This window comes from Botryllus schlosseri, chromosome 6 (genome assembly GCF_051294905.1).
Source record: "Botryllus schlosseri isolate E-star chromosome 6, Bs_hap1, whole genome shotgun sequence".
Lineage (NCBI taxonomy): Eukaryota > Metazoa > Chordata > Ascidiacea > Stolidobranchia > Styelidae > Botryllus > Botryllus schlosseri.
Window position 1 is genome coordinate 5,448,891 of NC_137241.1, and position 22,483 is coordinate 5,471,373.

The 22,483-nt window shown below is 38.8% G+C and overlaps 2 protein-coding genes across 3 annotated transcripts in view; both read right to left on the reverse strand.

Moving 5' to 3' along the window:
• LOC145440563 (profilin-4-like) overlaps nt 1–22,483 on the reverse strand; it is a 230,990-nt gene that overhangs the window by 11,734 nt on the left and 196,773 nt on the right. The window lies entirely within an intron of this gene.
• On the reverse strand, nt 679–22,453 carry LOC145440534 (uncharacterized). Of its 2 annotated transcripts, XM_080318157.1 has the most exons (12): nt 22,289–22,453; nt 22,050–22,130; nt 19,787–19,939; nt 17,350–17,441; nt 17,077–17,108; nt 16,795–16,842; nt 13,648–13,779; nt 12,380–12,496; nt 8,699–8,816; nt 6,143–6,315; nt 4,570–4,787; nt 679–3,779 (listed from the first exon to the last, which is right to left on the reverse strand). In XM_080318157.1, the coding sequence occupies exons 1-12, from the start codon at nt 22,373–22,375 to the stop codon at nt 2,067–2,069; spliced, it is 2,964 nt and encodes a 987-aa protein (XP_080174283.1). In that variant the 5' UTR covers nt 22,376–22,453; the 3' UTR covers nt 679–2,066. The 2 variants fall into 2 exon arrangements, with proteins under 2 accessions (XP_080174283.1, XP_080174284.1); XM_080318158.1 differs by lacking the exon at nt 16,795–16,842 and having other exon boundaries at nt 22,289–22,452.

Consider the following 22,483-nt stretch of genomic DNA (forward strand, 5'->3'; position numbering starts at 1 on the left):
CGTGCTCCGTCCTAATTTTGACCTTGTACATTGTGACGTCTTATGTCTTGACTATGTCGCAGTGGATTCGTGATACACCAATTCTATTTTCTAAAATATAGCTGGATCATTCATTTCCTTGCAATTTACAAGCCTTCAAATATATAGGCTACTTCTACTTGTAACAGACTAGAAATTCACAGTACTACTTCTACTTAAGTGCAACAATAACTACTTTTTCCACTTCTGAAGTGGACGTATGTGCCTATATAGCGTATTGCGTATGACAGTCTAGCTTAAATGAGCAACACAAATGCAAATATGACGTGAATGTTTATGTAGGCCTACTACAGACCTGCTTTCTTGAAGACACAATCCATCATCATTCATCAGGCGTGATAGATTCGTTGCGTACTGAGACACATCCCAATGGAAACTGCCATTGCTCCAGCGCACAGTTCTTGGCTTACGGTGAAATATCGGGCAGTTCAAATTCCAGCTTCAATAGGATCAACATTCAACACGTCAGCCAACTCTACCAAATACCAAACTCAGTCGGAGCTATCAAATTCCGTGGATCTCAAATGAATATCAAAAGAAAACCCAGATTGACGGCAGACAATGCTTCAATGATGGTCGAACCTGCTCCTACCAGAACCAAGCATTATTCTCAAAATAAAGTAACAATAACCAGACACGTATGATTGCAAATTTTTTAGCACCTCAACATTAATGTTTCACACTATTCATGAAGATTCAACTAGTGGCATTAGGGCATGCTTATTGCGTATATGGTCAATAACTATACAAGATCCTAGCAAAGTACGGTACACCAGGCTAATAAAGTAACCATGAAAAATGATTGAAAATGTCAGATAACAAAATAAGAGATGATGAAACAACAGGGAAAATCATAGTTAAGACTTCATTATATACTGATCAACCGATCAATCGAACAGAAATTAAGCAAAACGTAGCAATGCATTTTGCAGCATGATATTGCCATTGCAGGGTATTCACCAGTATCCCACACTGCACTTTATTGCTCAATCCTAAACGAGGTGCAAAATTTGTGAATAAATACGACATGACGTCGAAAGAACGCTACAAAAACACTGCAAATACACAAATTCGGTAGTCTACTGTCTCGAGTATTCGACTCAAAGATAGTAATATTGCAGTTCTTAAAAACGCGAATATGTTGAAGAAAGTTATGCGGAATAAATACCAGACACCGAACGTGGCAAGGAACTAGAAACAATTACGTTATTTACATAACTTTTAAAAATAGGCTGAAATCGTCGCGGTGAATCAAACAAGCTCATGTCCATTTTCAAAATTTGAGATACATTTTGCAAACTTATAGAAAATCAAATTTTCGGCCATATTTACGTTCATCACATTCATTCAAAGTTCATCGTAGCCGAGATAAGGCCGAAAGAAAATGAAAACTTACCGTTAAGTTGATTTTCTCAAATTGTGTAAATGGACATAAGCTCATTTGATCGTAATGACTCGAATCACGACTCTGCCCGAGTCCGAGTTGACTAGCGATTTTTCGCGACTCGACTTGAGTCAATTTGTGTAGTGACGTGACTTGTACTCGAGTCATTGCACATGACTTGATCAAGTCATAAAACCCGAGACTCGGATGGTAAAGAGAGACATTTCGTTGTAACTTCAAAGAATAGTAAAGTTTCACGTTATTTTGTCTACCACTATATCAAAATTAGGGCCAGAAACTTAAGAGTGATGAAAATTAGCTTACTATGAATGCAAGGCATTCGAGATCACGCAAACAGAGTTGAAAAAAATTGGGTTGAACACGAGTTGAACTCGAAACTGAACAGTGACCACAATGACTCGGACTCGAGTCTTAACGCTATGACTTGGACTCGACCCTCCGCACGACAACGTGGACTCGGCGATGAATTGAAAACGACTCGACTCAAGTCAAAACTATAAAAGTCAAATTGACTTGCGAGTCAAAACCTTGCGACTTGGTTGCAACCCTGGTCTTTGCTTGAAGAACTTTACGTGTGAATATACATTTGGAAGCCGCAACCAAATTCTGCGCCACCACATATTTACATGTTTTCTAGATAGGTAGAAGGTACCCATCCCTCTCCACTCCCGCTCTTGTGTATGGCGTACCACCACCCACCTTGCGCTTCCTGCGTCACAGTAACTACATCGCCTGCGGTCAAACTTAACATCGATGAATCTGCGGCTTCGAAACTGGCTAACGCCACAAAATCGGCAGGAAACCGAGGCCTGTCCGGGTCACATTCGATTTCAGAGTAGACAGAATCATACCCTTCGCAGGCCATGTCTGTATTCGGAGCGTGTGAGTTTACGTTCTGCGACACAGGCTCAATTTCAAAACGTGCTGACGGTGCCCAACCTGTGTTTCCACCAATTTCGACATACCACCAATCGCGTTCGGTGTCATCTATAACCACGGCTTTATCTCCACAGGAGAATGATAATTCACCGGTTTCCAATCCTGTATGATCATAAGCCGCGACCACAACCTTTTTAATAACTTCTTGCCCGTTCGAGGCTTGTTCGGGCACTGTTTTTTTCGTAGATTTCAACAGTTTTTTCGTCCTAGTTGGAGGTGACACTGGTATCTCCGAATCAACGCCGGCAAATTTAAAATCAGGCTGGCCATCTGGAGATCCACGCTTGGACAACGTTTTGCTCAAATCAGGCTGATTTTTCAATTCGAATCGGGCGTGCGCTACTGTAAACGCAGGCTTTTGGTTGACGTCTTTTCCGTTTGAATTGTTGCTGTTTTGAAACCTGCGTAAGACCGGTTTGTCTGCATTGGTAGACTTGGCTGGGAGGTTAGGCCTTGATGAAACTAGAGGTTTCAAAGGCGGATTGTTTGGCTTCTTCGGAACGGAAGGACCTTTGTTGGCATTCCAAGGTTTTCTGATGTTTGAAGACGCGCTGCCGACCCCGCTGTTTGAGTTTTTGTTCTGTGACGATCGTAATACACTGCGGAAATCAGTCACCGGCTTGTCGCTTGCTGAATTAGACTTCGGTACGAATTTAGGCTTGTTTGAAACGGCCGGAGGCTTCGGTTTTGTCGGCGCTGACGCCGGACGGGCATTGCTAGTCTTTTTTAACTCTGATTTTACGACAGTCGAAGCATTTCCGGAAGCCGTTTTATTGACAAGGGCTGAATTGTTTTCAAATTTAGCAAATGCGGCCAGTTTCGGCTTTGGATTCGCGAACTTATTCCCGTTTCCGTGAACAGCAGGCGGTCTTGCGGGCGCCTTGTCAGTGTGCGGAGGCTTCGCAGGCTTAACGAGATTCCTAAAATCAACTTTACCCGGCTCTTTTGCAGCTAAACTGTGATTCTGCTTAAGATTTAAGTTGGTAGGACGTGATTTTGATTTCGCATCTGTTTTGTCCGATTCTTTAATATCTTCGTAAGTGTCATCTTGAGCTGTCACGTTATTACTAGACAGTGACGATGGTACAGGGGGTAACGGTCTTTTCGCTGGACCAGACCCTATCGGTGCTGATGTTGTTGATTGTAAAATAGGGTGAGATATCGTGATTGAGTTTAAGGAACCTTTGCGTATTGCGGATGGTCTGGCAGGGGGTGTTGTGTCTTTTTTCCGCGTGACGGACGAGTTGCTTTTTTTCACAGTGGGCAGTTTGGGACGGGTCGGTCCCGGGGGCTTGGGTTTCATGACCTCTCGCTTTTGAATGTAGGTGGCCGGAGCCCAGCCCTCCCTGCCGTCCACGTTGACGAACCACCAGCCGCCCGGTGATTTTTCAACCACCTGGAAAAGAAATGTGCCGGGTCAATCGAAACAGGATTTCCCACGTACGCCGCAGCGTTGGGGTCAAGTCTCTACCTTTGAGTCACAATACACTTCCAATCACTGGAAATTATGACTCGAGTCCGTGATTTCAAAATGTTTTGACTCAAGCCGATTCGATTCAATTATTTCAAAATTCATAAAAATTAATTTACAAATTCATCAAAGTTTTGTTCATATTCATCTATGTTTATTAAATCCAATGCCTTGACATTTTTTCCAAAAATATTTTCAAAGTCGTCAAAGTTTTGTTCATAATCAGCTATTTTGTTAGTTTTTTTCATATTCATTTATGTTTATCAAATCCAATGCCTTGACATTTTTTCCAAAAATATTTTCAAATTCATCAAAGTTTTGTTCATATACATCGACTTTTTTAAGAATCCAATGCCTTGGCATTTTTCAACTTTATTTTCACATTCATCATAAGTTTTGTTCATAATCATCTATTTTTTTAGTTTCGTTCATAATCATCCTTTTTTTCAAGTGCAATGCCTTGACATTTTTTCCAACCATATTGACCAATTTCTGACTTTTTTTTCAAATTCATCAAAGTTTTGTTCATGATCATGTATTTTTTCAAGTCCAACGCCTTGACCTTTTTTCCAACTATAATTGCAAATTTTTCTTTTTTTCTCTTATTCATCAAAATTTTCTTCCTCTCCAAACTTTTAATTGAATTCATTAAAACTTCATAAAACACATCAAACATTTTTGCAAGTTCATCAAAAACTTTATCAAAATTACATACCTTGACCTTCTTGTCCTCGGCAAAACTGACCCCATCCGGAACACTCGAGTCGAAAGGCGCTATCGTCAAGTACTCGTAAGTGGGTTCCTGGTTGAGACCGGGTGGCATTGGGGGCGGAGCGTCGGGCCGTTTGTTGGTACGTTTGATGGTGGACCGTTTCGGGGGAGGCAGGACTACTCCCCGGTACGAAGAAGGGCTCGTGGGTGATAACGGGGAAGCTGCGGGGGAGAAATGAAAATAGTTGGAATTGAAAACGATTATTGGATAGGAGCGGGGTTGTGATGACTCGAGTCATAACTCGAGTCACGATTTTCTATGACTCGACTTGACTCAGAGACTGAGACGGCCAAGAGTGACATTTCATTGTAGTTTACAAGAATAGTGAAGTAACCACTTCTATTGTTACTGATGCTTGAAAATGCGACCAGAAACTGCTAAAAATGAGGAAAATTGTTATATTATAGATGCAAACCATTCGATATCACCAAACAGAGTTATAAAAAGTAGGTTTAACAAGACTTTACCTGTTAACTGAGCAGTAGGGCTCTTTAAAAATGACTTTTTTCTCCAATCGTACTGGCTACTTCATAAAATTGTTAAGTTACCTAATTTAGGCCTACACACCAAATTTGGTTCAATTCCAACCAGTAGCCGCATTGCTACAGGAGAAGAAAGTTTCTATTTATTACATAAAAATAAATACCAAAAAATTTGAAAATTTTCTGTTCACCCCATGAAAGAGATAGGTTGTCTATAGAAACGATGTTCACCAAATTTGGTTCAATTCCAACCAGTGGAAGCGGAGTTATTGCCGTCGAAAAATTTGGATTTGAATATAATAGTATTTACGGTGGGCACCACTATAATAAATAATTAAAGAATTGGTCACCGTAAATACTATTTTATTCATAATCCAAATTTTTCGACGGCGATAACTCCGCTTCCACTGGTTGGAATTGAACCAAATTTGGTGAACATCGTTTCTATAGACAACCTATCTCTTTCATGGGGTGAACAGAAAATTTTCAAATTTTCCGTCATTTATTTTTATATAATAAGTAGAAACTTTCTTCTCCTGTAGCAATGCGGCTACTCGCTGCAATTGAACCAAATTTGGTGTGTAGGCTTCAATTAGGTAACCTAACAATTTTATCAGGTAGCCAGTACGATTTGAGAAAAAAAGTCATTTTTGAAGAGGCCTACTGAGCAGTCAACACAATGACTTGGACTCGAGTCATAATACCACGACTCAGACTTGACCCTGTGCTCGCTGACTTGGACTCGGACTTGACTCGGTGGTGAATTGACTTGACTCGAGTAAAAACTCAAAAAGCGAGGTTGACTTGTGACTCGGAGCCTTGTGACTTAGTTACAACCGTGGATAGGGCATATGTGTTCTTGATGAAAGTATCGCATAGCCTGAATTGTCTACAACCGCATGAGGTAGTACTGACATTTCTTGCAAATCATTATTCTACTTGCACTTGACTAGAAATGTATGGATATACTTCCACTTTACAACCTCTGCCTATAACAGGTGAGATAATCTTCCCTTGTTACTGCCATACTGTACCTGGCACTCCCGAAGAATATGATCCAGAAAACGCAGAGCCCGGCGCCGCGTGTCCGTTTGACGAATTCTTCAAATCGTGAATGGACGAAATGATCTCGACCTTGTTGGGCAGCGTCCAGTTCTGCTGCTTTTCCAGAAACGGGGCCGGGGCGATGCCCTGCTTGCCGCTGTATCTGAACCAAAGTACGTTAAAGTGGTGAAAAATAACTTCCAACAACCAAAATTGGTCATTTAATTAAGTCTAATTAGACTTATTAGGGCAGCTGCGGCATTCATACGGCCCGCAGAGAGTTTCTACCCTGAAAGTGAAATTCTAATCTCGAAGTATTGACAAATTTTATGTGTCACAGAATGAATTCAAGTTTGCCAACCTATTAAAGGTGGTAATGAAACAACTTGTTCCGATCGGGTCTACATGCATTTGCGAGCAAACATTTTCGACCACGGACATTAACAAGACAAGGCTGCGTTCCAATATAACGGTTTCTAAATACGACATGCGGCCAGAGCGCAAAGAACTTGTTGACAACTTTGATTGACCACAGATGTCTGATTGACTTCAACAGCTATTGAAGGACATTAGCTTAATAAATTCATTGAATAAGCCTGCTGCTTTTGGTCTCTACGCTTTAAACTTGAAGTTTGCATTAAATTTGATTTATTCCTTGTACCGGTGGATAATACGCGGTTAATGTATCGATTCAGGAACCCAGCCCGCTAGGTGCTTTATTCTCCCATATCAGGCCCGCCGGCTGGAGAAGTTGCGCACCCCTGAATTAGAGTAAAATGTCTAATTCTAGTTGAATTTGTGAAATATTTCTATGCTTTAGTTTTAATTCAAGAATAATTTCTAGTTTTTCTGAAAAAGCTACAGGAGAGCTGTATCGTGCGAGCCAACGAGCTAAGCCTGTAGAGACATTTGCCATTTTCAGGGTATTGGGATTTGGGAATGAGCTCTGATTCGATATGAACTGAGCATAATTTTTGTTGTTGGCCTACTTCTTGCTAATAAGGAATTTAATTCAATTTAAACAGTTTTTGAGAAATCAGGAATTGTGACTGAAGAACTTCTTGTAGGTATACAATCAGGGTTGGGATGACTCGAGTCACGATTTTCTGACGACTCGACTTGACTCGAGCCATTTTCTCCAAATGCGGAAATGACTAGACTCGATTCGAGTCAATCCGTGTATTGACTCGACTTGGACTCGAGTCATTGCGCGTGACTCGAACCAAGTCATATGACTCGAGACTCAGCCGACCATGACCGACATTTCATTGTAAATTCTAACTATAGTCAAGTGACCACACTATTGGGATTTCGTCTATCGGTACTGGTATTTGAAAATGCGACCAGAAACTGCAAAACGTGAGGAAAATTAGTCGATTATGAATGCGAACCTTTCGATATCACGAAACATAGTTATGAAAAGTGGGTTTAACGAGACTTTAACTTGAAATTGAGCAGTCAACACAATGACTTGGACTCGGACTCGAGTCTCTGCTTGCTTACTTGGACTCAGACTTGACTCAGAGTCTGGTGACTTGGTTACAACCCTGTATACAAAGCTCTTTCCAATTCTCTACTAATTTCTGACGATCACGCCGGACGAGCGTCATTTCAATTTGAATGTACATTTTACTCGTAATTGTAATTCTAATATAATTTGTAAAAAATGTGTCCTAATGTAACTTGAAAAACACTGCGCTGCAATAATTATAATTATAATCTAATTTTAAAAGGCTAAAAAATATTGTAGCTGTTCAAATCTGCTAGCAAGGCATGGTAGCTGGTTGTATTGTTTGCAACCAAACTTCGACGGAAAACGTGATATTGCGTTCGAGTCATGAAGCCGAGAACAAGGAAGTAAACGTCAGCGCACCACGGGTGAGGTGTAAATTCGCGGTCTGCCAGAAAGCGGAGGGTGGAAATTGCTCATCTGGATTGCAATCTTAGTTTCCCCTCCCATCATCGGACTGGGCAGCGTGATTTCCCAAAATTTGTTTGATAATGTAAAACACGCTATCTGGCAATCGAGTGGTCAACCGCCGTGCGTCAAGTTCGTAAATTCCAGATGTAAGACACTCAAGCCTAACTACAGCATAAATGGGTTGCCTGGTGGCGCTATGCTTTGCATTTACTCCTTAGCAATTTAATCGTGTTATTGTACCATACGCCTGTCAGGACAATTATCCCTTGCTGAAGAAAGAGTTTTGCATACAGACTCATATCAGATTCGTGTGACGCTAGCTGCTGAATCGCCTACTCAAAAATAATTTTGACAATTTGGGACGCACTGTGTCTCCCAAGTCGCGTGGATGGGTTTTGAAATATTGAGAATTTGGGACGCACTGGCACTATGTCAGCTACTTCTTTCAGCTACTCCGGTACTTTCCAAAAACCACAAACACCAACTAACTGCATACTAAGCCTACTTCTAAATTTAGCAATAATGATGAATTGGAGAGTCAATTTACTGCCATCTTTACAGATAGATGCATTCAATGTGTTGTAAACGTTCCCCACAGTTGCCGTTTGGATTTGGAACATCATACCTTATCAGCCACCAGCCTTCGAAGTTCTTCTGCAAAACTTCCACCGTGACGCCCGCGCCGAAACTGATTTCATCCGAGTTCTCCGCCTTGTATTCTTGCGTGGTAACATATTGTTCACCTGGAAATAAAAATATACGAGATCTCAGAGATGGTAAACATCAAGCCAACACTTTACGCCAGCGGTTATCAACCGCTGATCCGCGGACCGAAGCCCGTTCGCCAGATATATTAGAATTTTATTTCTCAATTTTAAAATGAAAGAAGTTGGGCGCTTCTGGATTGATTAGAGAAAGAGAACATCAAATTTTAAAAATATTTACAAGTGGGGAACGTATTTTTGGATGATTTCGCAATAGAGAGTTCATGGACTACTTTGGGTGTATGTCACAATGGTGTAGTCTTATAAGGAACTGTTTGAAAAGTAGCCTGCAACTCGTTTTGGACACGCTATATGTGACAGCTCCGGAGACTTTCAAACAAATTTCATTAAATTCCGACAGTGTAATTAAGCGGCACTTGGCAGTTTATTACATGCTATAGGAAATATCAAAGTCGCATTTCTTTCAAAGGATAACGGAAAATCACAACCACTTCAGTGCTCTTTAACAAGACTTCGCGATCTTCGCCTTGCAGAAACTTCAATAGAACCACGTATAAATGTCTAGCGTCAAAAAGGCATCATTAAAAGAAGTTGCCAATATTAAATTTGACTTAATGCATTTATCGTAATTTAATTAAGGGTGAATTTTGATTTTTGAAAGTTCACCGTTCTGCAATATTTCTTTCTCCAAGAGGTCAAAAAGGTTGAGAACCACTGCTTTGCGTGGCCAACGGAGAACACGTTTGTGAGTACGAGAAAGTGTTTCAAGCCTTTTGCTAACTTCATTATTCCAGAAGTTAAGCCGACTCAATGGTATTGTTTTTGAATTTCAACTGAAAAGTTCAACTGCCAGCTGAAATGCGGTCAGGCAGGTGTACTTTTTCGAACAATTTTTACATTCTACCGCATTTTTACACGCTTCTACGCCATTTTTACTGACGTCAACAGTCTTCCAAAGCTGTACGAGTGTTGGAGTGTATGCGTGTGTATTAGGGATGTTCAAAAATGCCTTTTTTACTCAAATTCTACTGGCTACTTGATAAAATTGGTAGGTTACCTAATTGAAGCCTGCACACCAAATTTGGTTCAATTGCAGCGAGTAGCCGCATTCCTACAGGAGAAGAAAGTTAGTCATTCATTATATAAAAATGAATAGAAAAAAATTCAAATTGCCGTCGAAAAATTCGGGATTTGAATAAAATAGTATTTACGGTGACCGATTCTTCAATTAGTTATTATAGTTGTGCCCACCGTAAACACTATTTTATTCAAATCCAAATTTTTCGATCTCAATAACTCCGCTTCGGCTGTTTGGAATCGAGCCAAATTTGGTGAACATCGTTTCTATACACAACCTAGCAATATCATGGGGTGAACAGAACACTTTGAATTTTTGTAAATTCATTTTTAGATAATAGCCTAATTAAAAAACTTTCTTCTGTAGCAATGCGGCTACTCGCTGGAATTGAACCAAATTTGGTGCGTAGGCTTCAATTAGGTAACCTAACAATTTTATCAAGTAGCCAGTACAATTTGAGAAAAAAAAGTCATTTTTGAACACCCACAGTGTGTATATGCCTGTACGCAAATTGGAATTTTACTAATTCTGGAAGAGAAAGAGTCACATTTGGTTGGTGGCATAGCAAGCGCCTCAGTCAAGAAATATAATTTTAGAAAGCAGATTTGTACTTGAATAGTTTCTTAGAGGTACAGAACTTTAATATACAATTGATTAGTATATTCTTATTGAAATGAACTCGAATATTTTTCCCTGACGAGTGTCAGGCGTAATCGTCAGAAACTAGTAGAGAAACTAGTACAATGTTCTTTCCCATTCTCTACTCGCTGCTGACGATTACCAATGACGAGTGTCAGTGTCAGCACAAAGTATTCGACCGCATTTCAATATGAATATACCATTCAAATTTGAACTTTTGAATGTACTTTTGAAAGTTCGATTAAAGACTAGTATCACTAAGTTATCAGTATCTTCGAATTTAGAGATTTGGGGGGTTTGAAACCCCTCCCATTTAAAACTTGCGCTGAGGTTCGTGTTCGATTGTAATAAAATGAAAATGAACGAGTTGCTTCAGAATCTACTCTAGTTGTGTTTTCTCTGGTTAATTGATGATTTTAGAGGGACGTTAGTTCTAGTTCTGCATTTTGATAATCCTGTCCAGAACAGGCAACTGCCATTGCCGGCCGGCACCACGGAAGGAAACCAGTCCAGTCAAGTTCTTCGCTGCGGTTTCGTCAAATCGTTATTCATCGATTGTGTAAAGTGCCACCGATCGGCGATGAATCAATCCTGGATATCGCGAGTTTAATTGAGGATAATCCAACCGATCGGTCCAATTCAAATCAGGAAACGATCAAGAAAAGTTTAAACATAGAGTCCATTCTCCTATCGCATGCGGTACTCGACAGGTGACAACCGCAAATCATCAGTAAAAGATTATTGGATAAAATGAAGGCTTGCAAATGCAAACTCAAATGTACGGTCGATCGGCGAAACCGATCTGAGTCATAGCCTGTAATTGGTCGATGGTTTCAGGGATGTGAAGTCTGAGTTGAATTTTCATTAAATTCTCTCCAGATGTCACAGAGACTGTGTAAAACCCTTCAAAGAACGGGAGAAACACATTCTGGTTGGGGCAGGAATTTGTTAAAATGCTCCAACTACTTTAAAATCAAACCAAACGTTCTCAAATGTTACTATTGAGTTGTATGTTCGGATTCAAATTCGAATATTTTCGGCTGACACTCGACACTATACGATTGTTGATGTACAATGTTCCTTCCAATTCTTTACTAGTTGCGTACGATCACCACTGACGAGTGTCAGCCGAAATTATTCGGGTTTATTTCAATATGAATATACTAATCAATTGTATATTGAGTTACTCGAAGAAGCTCTTCCAATGGTACTAAAATGTTTCTGCAAGCTACAAAAGTTATTAAGAGCTTCTCGGAGGTACAGAAGAAGAAGCTATTAAATTCTTTTCAAAATTCATTTCTGCGAGCACAATTTTGTTTAATTAGAAAAAAAATGGTCGAGTCAATACGTAATATTAATAACTGAAAATGTGATAGTAAACGTATATTTTTCTGAGTAGATTCACCATCATAGTTGGAATGGGAGTTCTGGGAACAGAATCTTAGGAGTCGTATTCGATGCGTTAGAAGTTTCGGGTGTCATAGTCTCCGCAGACTTGCACTATAAAATTTTCCGTCTTTTCCAAATTAGAGTAGCATTAGAGTTAGTGAGTTCACAAAAACTTGGAAATTGAATTGAATTTAGAATTATAATAAAAAATTAAGCTGAGCGTATTTCGCACTATACAGTTCTCCTGTAGCGTTTCAAATAATACCAGAAATTAAATTCAAATCAGAACACAGAAACTTCTCCAAATTAGCTTAGAGTTAGATTGCAGGGATTTCACTTTAATTAGTATACGGTAATGAAGACAACTAGAATTATGTGGTTGTCCAAATCTTGTGGTTGGTATACTGAGAATACCTTCTGAGTTGTAGTTCACGGTAAATGCCTGCAAATAAAAGCTAACGGAAGCCTTATATACCTTGACCAGGGGCGGCTCTCTTTGTGACCAGGTCTTCCACGGTGCCGTCCGGCTTTTCCAAGTACACCCCCGGCACCCAGCCTCTTTCTCCTTCATCGTTGCTGACCAGCCACCAGCCTGACAATTGCAACAAATGCGGGCTGATTATTGGCAAGGAACACTGCTAATGCGGTATATTCTACACTGGATCATTCAAGTGAGATGAAACTATGTTTAGTAGGGATGGTGTGAACGTGAGGTTCACGTTCGCGTTCTGTGTGTGAACCTCAGAAATTTAGAGGTTCACGTTCACAAACGAACCATAGTAGGTTCTGCACTGTGAACCTTTTTCATATACCGGTATTATAATTTTTACTTCATTATAACATATTTGGTGGAAATTTATTGCATTTCAACTGCGGGCCACTATATGCACCTTGACAATCTCAAAAAATTTAATTGCTTCATACAAACGTATGTCCGAATATTCAATGACTGTCAGCTGCGAGCTTGACCCGCAATCACACAACATCAGTACCGAAATGAACTACATGTAGGTAGGTAGTCCGCGAGTGATGCTTATTCAACCAATCAATGAAATTGATGTCATTGTGTGTAAGAAATCTAGCAGGCGTACTGCGTCAATCTTGAATTCATATGTTTATTGCATGTTTATTGTATTGTATTGACTACGGCTGTATAACTTGTTAACGGGGTAATATCGGTAGCAAGTATAGAAACCCGCTTTACACTCTTGCTCAGTATCAACGGGGCAATACTCAGACGCCGAAATAATTGTCCGGTCTGGCCTGGACCGTAAAGGCGGAAGCTTATATTCCCATGCAAAGCACTTTTCAAAATTGTCGGGAAAGCGACGGAGGATATTGATTTTATGGGATTATTATATCATTTGATTGCCGCAGTTGATACATTTGACGACCTCTAAAACGTAAATATGTACTTCAGCATTGTGGCATTGTGTGGCACAAGTCGTCGCTAGGTATCGTGTTCAACAATATAGGCTCTCACTTCACTGAAATGTAGCGTTGGAATTAGCAATATGACGTCACGTGACGTCATGAGGTTCACGTTCGTGTTCACACAGAACCTATCAAAAAGGTTCGCGTTCACACGAACCCGAACCTTTCAGAGGTTCACACCATCCCTAATGTTTAGTGCCGGGTGGAAAAATATGTATTTAGCATATTCGATCACCTCTAACTGCATGAAAATATCAGAATTTGAATATCAACTAAAATTCGATAATTGTTGCACACACTATCACCTACCGTTTTCATTCTTTTCGATAACTTCAAGCCTTTCTCCGTCGGTGATGGATAATTCTTTATGCTGCGTGCTCAAATAATCGGCGATAGCCACGTAGGGCTCAAGAAAAAGTGGCGCCGATATTTCAGATATTTCTGCAAAAAAGATATCCAAACTAAATGACTTCAACACGCTTTTAAAATCAAGGTCGAAATGCAATGAATAGCAATTGGTTATGTTCAACTTTACAAAATTATTTTAAAGTATGCCGCTGATAGCATGTCACTTACAAAAGTGAAGTTCCCACATCAATCTGTGAACAGCCATGCACAAATAGCACATCTAACACGCATGCAATACAATTAAGCTTCCCAGCCACTGTGCAGGAGTCATACAGGACATTGTTGACAATGAATACTAGCCTACGACGCATGTAACAACATACAATAATACATAAAGTATTCGTTCATTGCATTTGCGCAAGCGTTTGTGAGTAAATGCTTTAAAATCGGAGCAAAATTAATCGTGTTACGAAATCAAACCATCGCATTAACTGTGAATAAAAAGCTCTGGAAATAGACGTAAGATGGTATCGTTATAATACTCCTACTCAGTAAATATGTGCAGTGTACAGCAAATAACTTGATAATGATGCTTAGCACAGAACCAAAAACTGGTTTCCAACCATTTTTGAATAACAGGCCAGTATCATCGAAGCCTGGAAACAAATTTGACTAATGTTTGAAATTTAGTGACTAACATCGTGACAAGCACATCATAATCTAATCAACTGGTGTCCTGAATACATTCGCACTTCATTTTCCAATGATATATTTTCCATGGAAGGCCATTGGACATGGGATAATAATACAGGCAACAATTGTTGATTTACGGTAATGTTCTTTCCAATTATCTACTAGTTGTTCACGGAGTGTCAGCCTGTCGTGGTTATTTCAATATGAATACATTATGCAATTGTATAGGCCTATTGAGAGACTGTGTACAGTATATTTCACTCATGAATTTTTCAATTATTCCATGCTATGCTGACACGCAGTTCCAACAGATGACATAACGACTAGAATTGAGAAACTGTGGATACAGGGTGAACAAACAGGGATACTCTGACCAAGATAAGATATTACAAAGCTTCATACAATCTTGTTCACCCCACTTCAACTAGCCTACTTCAAAGATCAGAGACTAACTAGGTTAATCTGTAACCATACACTCAGATAACACCAATAACTGGGAAGTGAAAAAGGGATCCATCATGCTTGCGTTACATATGACACAGCAAGTCAAGCCCCTTGGGATTTCCTTATTGAAAGGATGGATTTTCAACTAGGTCGCCGGTGTCAGAGAAAATGATTTATACCAGAACAGCAACATTAAAGACAGCTCTCAACCTGTTGCTGGTGCTGATATTTACATACATCTAATGGCTTTCGGAATTACATACAGAAAAAGCTCCTCAATCGTCAAAACATCAACAACCAGCAATCCAGATAGGATGGAATTTCCAATTCTCTACTAGTTGCTGAAGATTAACCCTAATGAGTGTCAGCCGAAAACATTCAAGTTCATTTCAATCATGAATATATTACTCAATTGCATGTTGAAGCTTTTCAAATACAGATATTGAACTCTCAAATTCCAAATGGTTGTTTGGATAACACTATCAGGCTATAACGACGGGTGATATAATAGATGATGAATCATAGAGACTGCATCCTAATTAGGGCTATCAGTGGATCATTGGAAAGTGAGAAATATCCTGTTTCAAGATTGAATTACTCCAGACAGGAAGGTAAGCTAGAGGCCTATAACAATTTGCTGCATCACTAATCGAAGACCATAACCAATGGCCAGTGCTGGTAATCTAGTTGGAGGATTTCTACGAACATCGGACATTAGTTGAGTCACCTACTAATCTTTATTTTAAACTATATACCGGTAAACAGAATTACGGGAGAACACAAAAATCTTTTAAAATAGATCCACACCCATCAGTTACTAGAAACATTAGGATATTGGTAAAGTAAACCAAAAGCAGTCAAGGTAGGGAGGATGCTGTAAACTACAAAGGCTACAAATTACAAGATCAGCTACAATCGAGAAATAGTTTCAGTGGTTAGATTGTCAGCGGTTTCATTTCGTAACATATTAAAGACTTGGAATATCTTGCTTAACCTAATTAGCGATTTTTCCAATCCTAAAATTCATAACCTTCAACTGATTTTATCTCACAAACCCAATACAATATATCAGTCGTGGCTGCTTATAATTGGAACCCGCCAAAGGTAATCTCGAAATTTAGATATCAAAATCGTGTATGACCAATTTTCAAGAAGCTTGCAGAAAACATTTTAAGCTAACCAGAGGTTCCAATCACCAATTTTGTTCGCAGAGAATAGTGCTAGTGATTGACAGTTTCCTGCTTGAAGCTCAGACTAAAGCGGGGAGAACACCCAAACGGAAGGATGTAAATGCCATGACTTCCTACGGCTTAGCTGGGATGGCAGGAAGAACAGATTAGGTCAGGCTTTGCAACCACAAAAGTAGCCTATCCGACAGTAATCAACAAGAGACTCTTGAGATATGAAACTAATGATCAAAACAGTCAGAGAAAATCTCAAAACATTTTGCACACACACACAAGAGAAGATTACCGTCATTTTGTCATTTAAACTCTCAATGAGTAATCCAGACAAATACGGGAATATTAAGTGTGAAAATGTCCTAACATGGAGTTAACATCACCTGATGTTATAGTCAGGATTCTGAAATCATCTATGGCATTTTCAAAAACGTAGTAGTTTCAATCGAACGCAAGAGGCATGATTCACATCTGGGTAACAAATCCCAGTATGGCGATTCAAGCAGAAATGCTGCGGGCAACAAAATGCAAAATTACAGAAATTCCTGAGCGCAACAACGATTTAAACAACCTCATCTGGTCAACAGTATCTCCAGACGGCCATAAGGGAGACGTGCTGCGCATGGCATGACTCACACAACAATGAAATTACGTCAGTGAAAGTGAATTAAGCAAACGGCATCTACGAAACAGCCCTGGCTCCAGACGCATTCACATCAATCCTTGGACGAAATCAGACGCAGGCAAGCGACGATGACTCATATTATCGGACCCACGTCAAGGTACTCACCAAACGATTTCGACCTTCTGACAACTCTTTGGGCGTGAAAACGCCGGACTTTTCAATGATAATAACAGAAAAATACTGTGATTTGAACTAATCTTGAAATAAAATCAAACACAGAACGTATGATCCTTTCACCGGAAAATCTACAGATTACGGGTTATATCAAAATCAATGTGGGAATTGCTGCTAAGAGTCAAGACCATGGGCTAGAATATAACAAATCCAAATCAGCTGTTTTCAAGTACTGAATTGCATCCATAGCCTACATGCAAATAAGTTACTTACCCGGTTCCTCGTTCTTGCGTCTTTTTGACTCACTACAATGAAAATAAGACTTCATGATATAAAATTTCACCGGTGGTAAAGCATGGTCATATAACTAGCTAGGAGTGTATGCAAATTCAACATTTGAGTCACTGAAGTATACATCCCACAGCATATACGAGCGAGATTTCAACCTATTATGTCTGGGAACACGCTAGGGTGAAGAAAATTGCGAAATTGTCTGCTTGCATTTGTAGACATAACCATCAAAGATATGAACCAATTTCTACTTACTCTCTATTAGGATTCAAATCCTCCGGCCTGACCTCGAAAAAGTCCAAAACGTGGTCGCAATGCGCGATATGATCTGGCAGCTTGACAATAGCCTGAAAAAGTAATTACGTATGCGTGAAATGAATGATTCGAATAAGTCGATATATTAATTAAAAGATTTGACATTTCGTAATAATAGTTTTGCACAAATATGGCATTTTAAGAATGAGCAATAGGTCAGACATTCGCCCACATATTTTCAATTCCTTTCATCGCTCATAATCACCGATACATACTGATGACAGATCAATATTATCATTCAATTTTACATATTCTATAGACATAATAGTCAACAATGAATGCATTTGTACTGGTAGGGAATAGAAAATCTTAACAACATTCCAGTTTAGTAACAAAAGCCACAAACAACTAATACTCAACACCTACGCAAGATTATGAGTGATACAGCATGGGCTAAATACAGTGGTAAATCTTTTTTCTGTTAAAAGCTACAGATCCCATATTTCTAAACGTTGAAGTGTGCCATTAAGGTTATGTTGCATAATGATAGTATCAAGAATTTATGAATCTGTCGTATAATCTTTTTAAATGAATATCCACTCTACACAGGCTACACAACTATCAATACCAATAACATAAATTCTATCCTATCAGATGGTTTGAACGTCTTGAATGTGGACATGCTGCAAATTCTTGACAAAAAACTCATTCTCACACGAACAGCCAAATGGGCTAATCGGAAGTTTGCTCAGAAGTCTCCACACTGCTGCCAGATACAGTGATCTGAGTGATAAACTATGAGTCATTTATCTCAATGTAAGTTTGACAATAATATTTAAAACCAAAATATCAAATGTAATATACTACACTGGTATTAAAAGACTGACACACCGACAACAGCAAACATTGCGGTAATGCGGTAAGCAGTAGTGACTGTCATTCACCCACACATTTTCCATAACATATATTACTCATAGACACAGACATTTAGACAGATACTGTACGACTATGTCACGTAACATCAAAGAAATTTCGGGAAATTGACCACAATTTATGACACGAAGGAAATGTAATGTATCTATTATACCAATACTAGGAGAAAGTAAATAGTATTTAGACTAAATTTATTACTATTAAAACTATTCATAGGAAGGAAATGTTAACTCCTCATTTATGATTTCATCCACTATACAAACAGTCGGGTCAACATATAGCATCAAGGTACCACATTAAGGAGGAGTGAAACATGTTATCAACTAGACAAACCGAGATACACACTATTTATGTAGGTCTCAAAGTTAGCCAGCTACAAAGAGTCTGGTATCTACAGCAAAAACATTACTACTTCGATCATTCTGCAAACAATTTCTATGATTATAAGACTACCAAATAGGGTAACTCTGGTCCTGTTGTGGATCTCTCTTGTGAAAGATGCAGCCAGGAGAATTTAAATCAAGCACATACAACAAATAGCAAGAATGGAAAAACATTATCTCCCAGAAATACCAGATAATACACCCGCCGTTATCATAACAATGCCATGAAATCTCATGAAGGAGTATCCCTCTCTGCTTGCCCAATTTGAAGATAACTTTTCAAGTTTATCACCAGATAAAGGATCATTACAATAATAAATAGTTTTATCACATGCAAAGCTGAACCATGCTAAACGCTTCGAGATATTTAGATGTATCATAATTGAAATTCACTTAAAATTTGACTTACAGCCTACTTCATAACAAAATATCTTGGATAATATAATCACGAGGTAAAATATGAATTTTTCTTTATTCTATACGAACTGCAGTAGCCTACTGGTTTGTTAGATCATGGTCATGAATGATGCAATAATAATTACCAATCGTTGCTGCAGCAACACACATTTATATACGAACTCAAATAGGTCAAGTAGCAACACCTTGCAATAAACATCATATCTTCCTGTACTTCAATGGGAAACCTAGGTATGACAGGATGTCCACTGACGGGCACAGCGGAGCCAGAAACTAAATAACACCAAGCTGTATGCCTAACTTTTCAAGCAGTGCCTTCGATAATGGTCTACATGCATAAGTTGTACATAATTACCAATTGTTATGGTTTACACAAAAAAGGTTGTCGAATCACAAAACTTTCCACATTTAATGCGACTATTTGTTAATCGATTCATATTTTGTATCACTTCAAGACAAAAACAAAATTGTGTTGGTAATAACAGTAAATAAATAAATCGGAATTCACGCATTGATGAGATAAGTGAAGTCCGCATAACCACATATACGTATCTTCAAGTTAAGTCACCCACATGACACCAAGTCAGAAAATGCATGCAATATCGAAAGTAAACATAAATAATAATGCTGGTGCATGTGAAACTGACGATCAATAGCCAAATCGACATCAATCAGCATTCCACACAAAGTCACCGAGTACTTACTTTGCAATATTCGTTTATAGATTTCAGTCGCTTTTGTGCTACGTCTCTGATGTGACTTCTCCTGAACAATATCTTTCCGGGTAGAAAAGGAATTCTTCGAGCCGACGGCTCTTTCAAACCCCCCTCCCAAGGAAATGTCTCCAGTAGGATGATCTACGCCAAATAGGTAGAATATAAGCCACAAGTGTATAAAGTGCTCTTCAACCATTTTAAATATATATATGTCCATAAACTAAGAGAGGATTCTAATCGAGTCATGCCAGTAACTTCACCGCCATAAGCTCTTAGGCCAAGCAAAGGTATTTATGAAATCATGTATATTAAAACGTGGGCATGGGTTGTACACCACTGAACATTAAATTTAACCAATAACAAACACAAAAAACTAAAGCATCAAGATGATTTTTTGATGCCCAATTCCAGGGCTTTTGAAACTGCGGGTCCCCAACCTGAATTTACGTTTCAAGACCTTCCGGTTTGGGTTGCAAAATACTATCGATTTAACATGAATAAAAGCATCGCAATAATGAAATTTTAATTGATTTGTTGTTCTCAATACAGGGCATTAGGTTTCATAGCGAATTGATATATTTATCCGCCAATAAGTTTTATACATGAAGTTTCATATATTCATTCATTTATATATATTTTTATCGGTCCAATAATACACTAGATACCAGTATCGATTAAATGAGAAACTACGATGTTTCACTCCTGCAATTGACACAAGAGCAATCAATCCTTCAATATTGATATTTATTGTATGGTATTTTTGATGAAATAACATCACTAATAAATTACTTTATCTTGAGACTTCAAAGCAGTTTTTTAGTCTCGCTGAAAAGGATTTCGGAATCTCTGCTCTTTTGTATTAAATCTGCCATCGATAGCATGTTTGTGTCTGAGTGGAGCTGTAGTATGCCTGGGAATTGATGTAGTGAGATAGGTTGTGTTTCGCAGATCGCATCCTACTGGGAAGCTTCCTGTACAGAGGCTAGTGACAAGAATTCAGGCTGCAACGGCGTGAAAATACAAAAATAGCAATCAAACGTGGCGCTTGGCATTCAACTCGAGACCAAATGCTTCCAATGCCACCTCATAGATAGCCAATGAGGAATTAGTTGAAACCTGTCTGCTTCATAGTAGCAACAACAAAGCAATACGTAAACTCGTTCCAATTTCAAACTGGCATGACAACTGAAGTTAATAAGAAATCTCCACACTTTAGATTCATCATCATTTCTGTGGTAATAACTTACATGGGCGTAATCAATTAAATATATATTCCACTGTATTTAAATTATAGTCTACCTGATACCATATTTTAACCAATTATTACGAATCAACATCTTGGACAAATTGAGTCAATATTGGCAAAGCACTAAACAAAATTTTACAATGTCAGCTACATCCCTGTCAATTACAGTAACAAAAGTTATTATACGGCAATCAATAAGTGCCCGGCAGATCGGAGCATGAGAATAGCGAATGTCTGTACAGAAAGCTTGGCTTGTTTCGCGCTACACAGTTCTGCTGTAGCAATTGCAGAAAACCAGATATCACATTCGAATCAATATTAGAGCATAGACACATTTCATAAATAAGACTGGAATCAGAATTAGAGCAAAGAAACATTTAACAAATTATATTATAATTTGATTACCGGCACTTCGCTTTAATTAGTCTAGTTAGGAAACTAGAATCAACTAGCTGTGCAAGTCTGCCTAAGAAATTAGGCCTATCCAAGTTACATGTAAAAACACAACTCCACTTGTATCAAGGAAATAACAATCACACTAGGGACTTCCCCAGCTGGGTATTTACCCAAAAAAGCGGCTGAACAATAAAGGCCAATCAATTTCCACCGGTTTACATTTACACTGAACGTGAAAGCTTTGATTATTTTTGATAGGTTTGATGGATTTTGTTATGAATTTTCTTTGAAGAGCATACTATTGGTATGAATTGGGAATTTACTGTAAAATAATAAAAGATGATACACTTAAGGAAATCAGCAATCACAGTGATTCAGAGCAGCGCAGATAACCACATGTCAGATCCAATGGCAAAGATTTTAATATCAAGATTATAAGTCTTTTCACGGAATGTTCAAAGCACAATGAATCACAGACCATAGGAGTGGCAAAGTAGGCTACTATATACATACGACCATATTGAAATAAAGCCAAATATTTTCCGCTGAAACTCATCAGGGGTAACCGTCAGCAGCTAGTAGAGAATTGGAAATTATAAACAAAAATACCTGAAAGTCAAAAAACATGCTGTATCGTCTGTAAATAACGATGTCGCTCCCATCATTCCAAGACACATTGATGATGTACACCTGCCAAAAAAATTGACATTCGCTCAGGACATCAGGTGCATGGAATGGTATTCAGAGACAGCCATACCAACGAAATTGCAGCAAATGAAGTCACAGCAGTGTGCGAAATAGAGCAACAGACTATATAGCATGGTTAAATGAAAATTATTAGCACTTACATAATGCTTCGACGGAGATCGACGCTTCTCAAAATCCACGACTTCGACCTCTTTCAGTCTCCTCCTATTCGGAGTAACACAATGCATTTCGTACAAATTACCGTGATAAATATAACAACTAATTAGACATCACTGTTTCAACACAATATTTTTTGATTCAAGAATCACACAGAAATCCAGGACAGATTGTGAGGT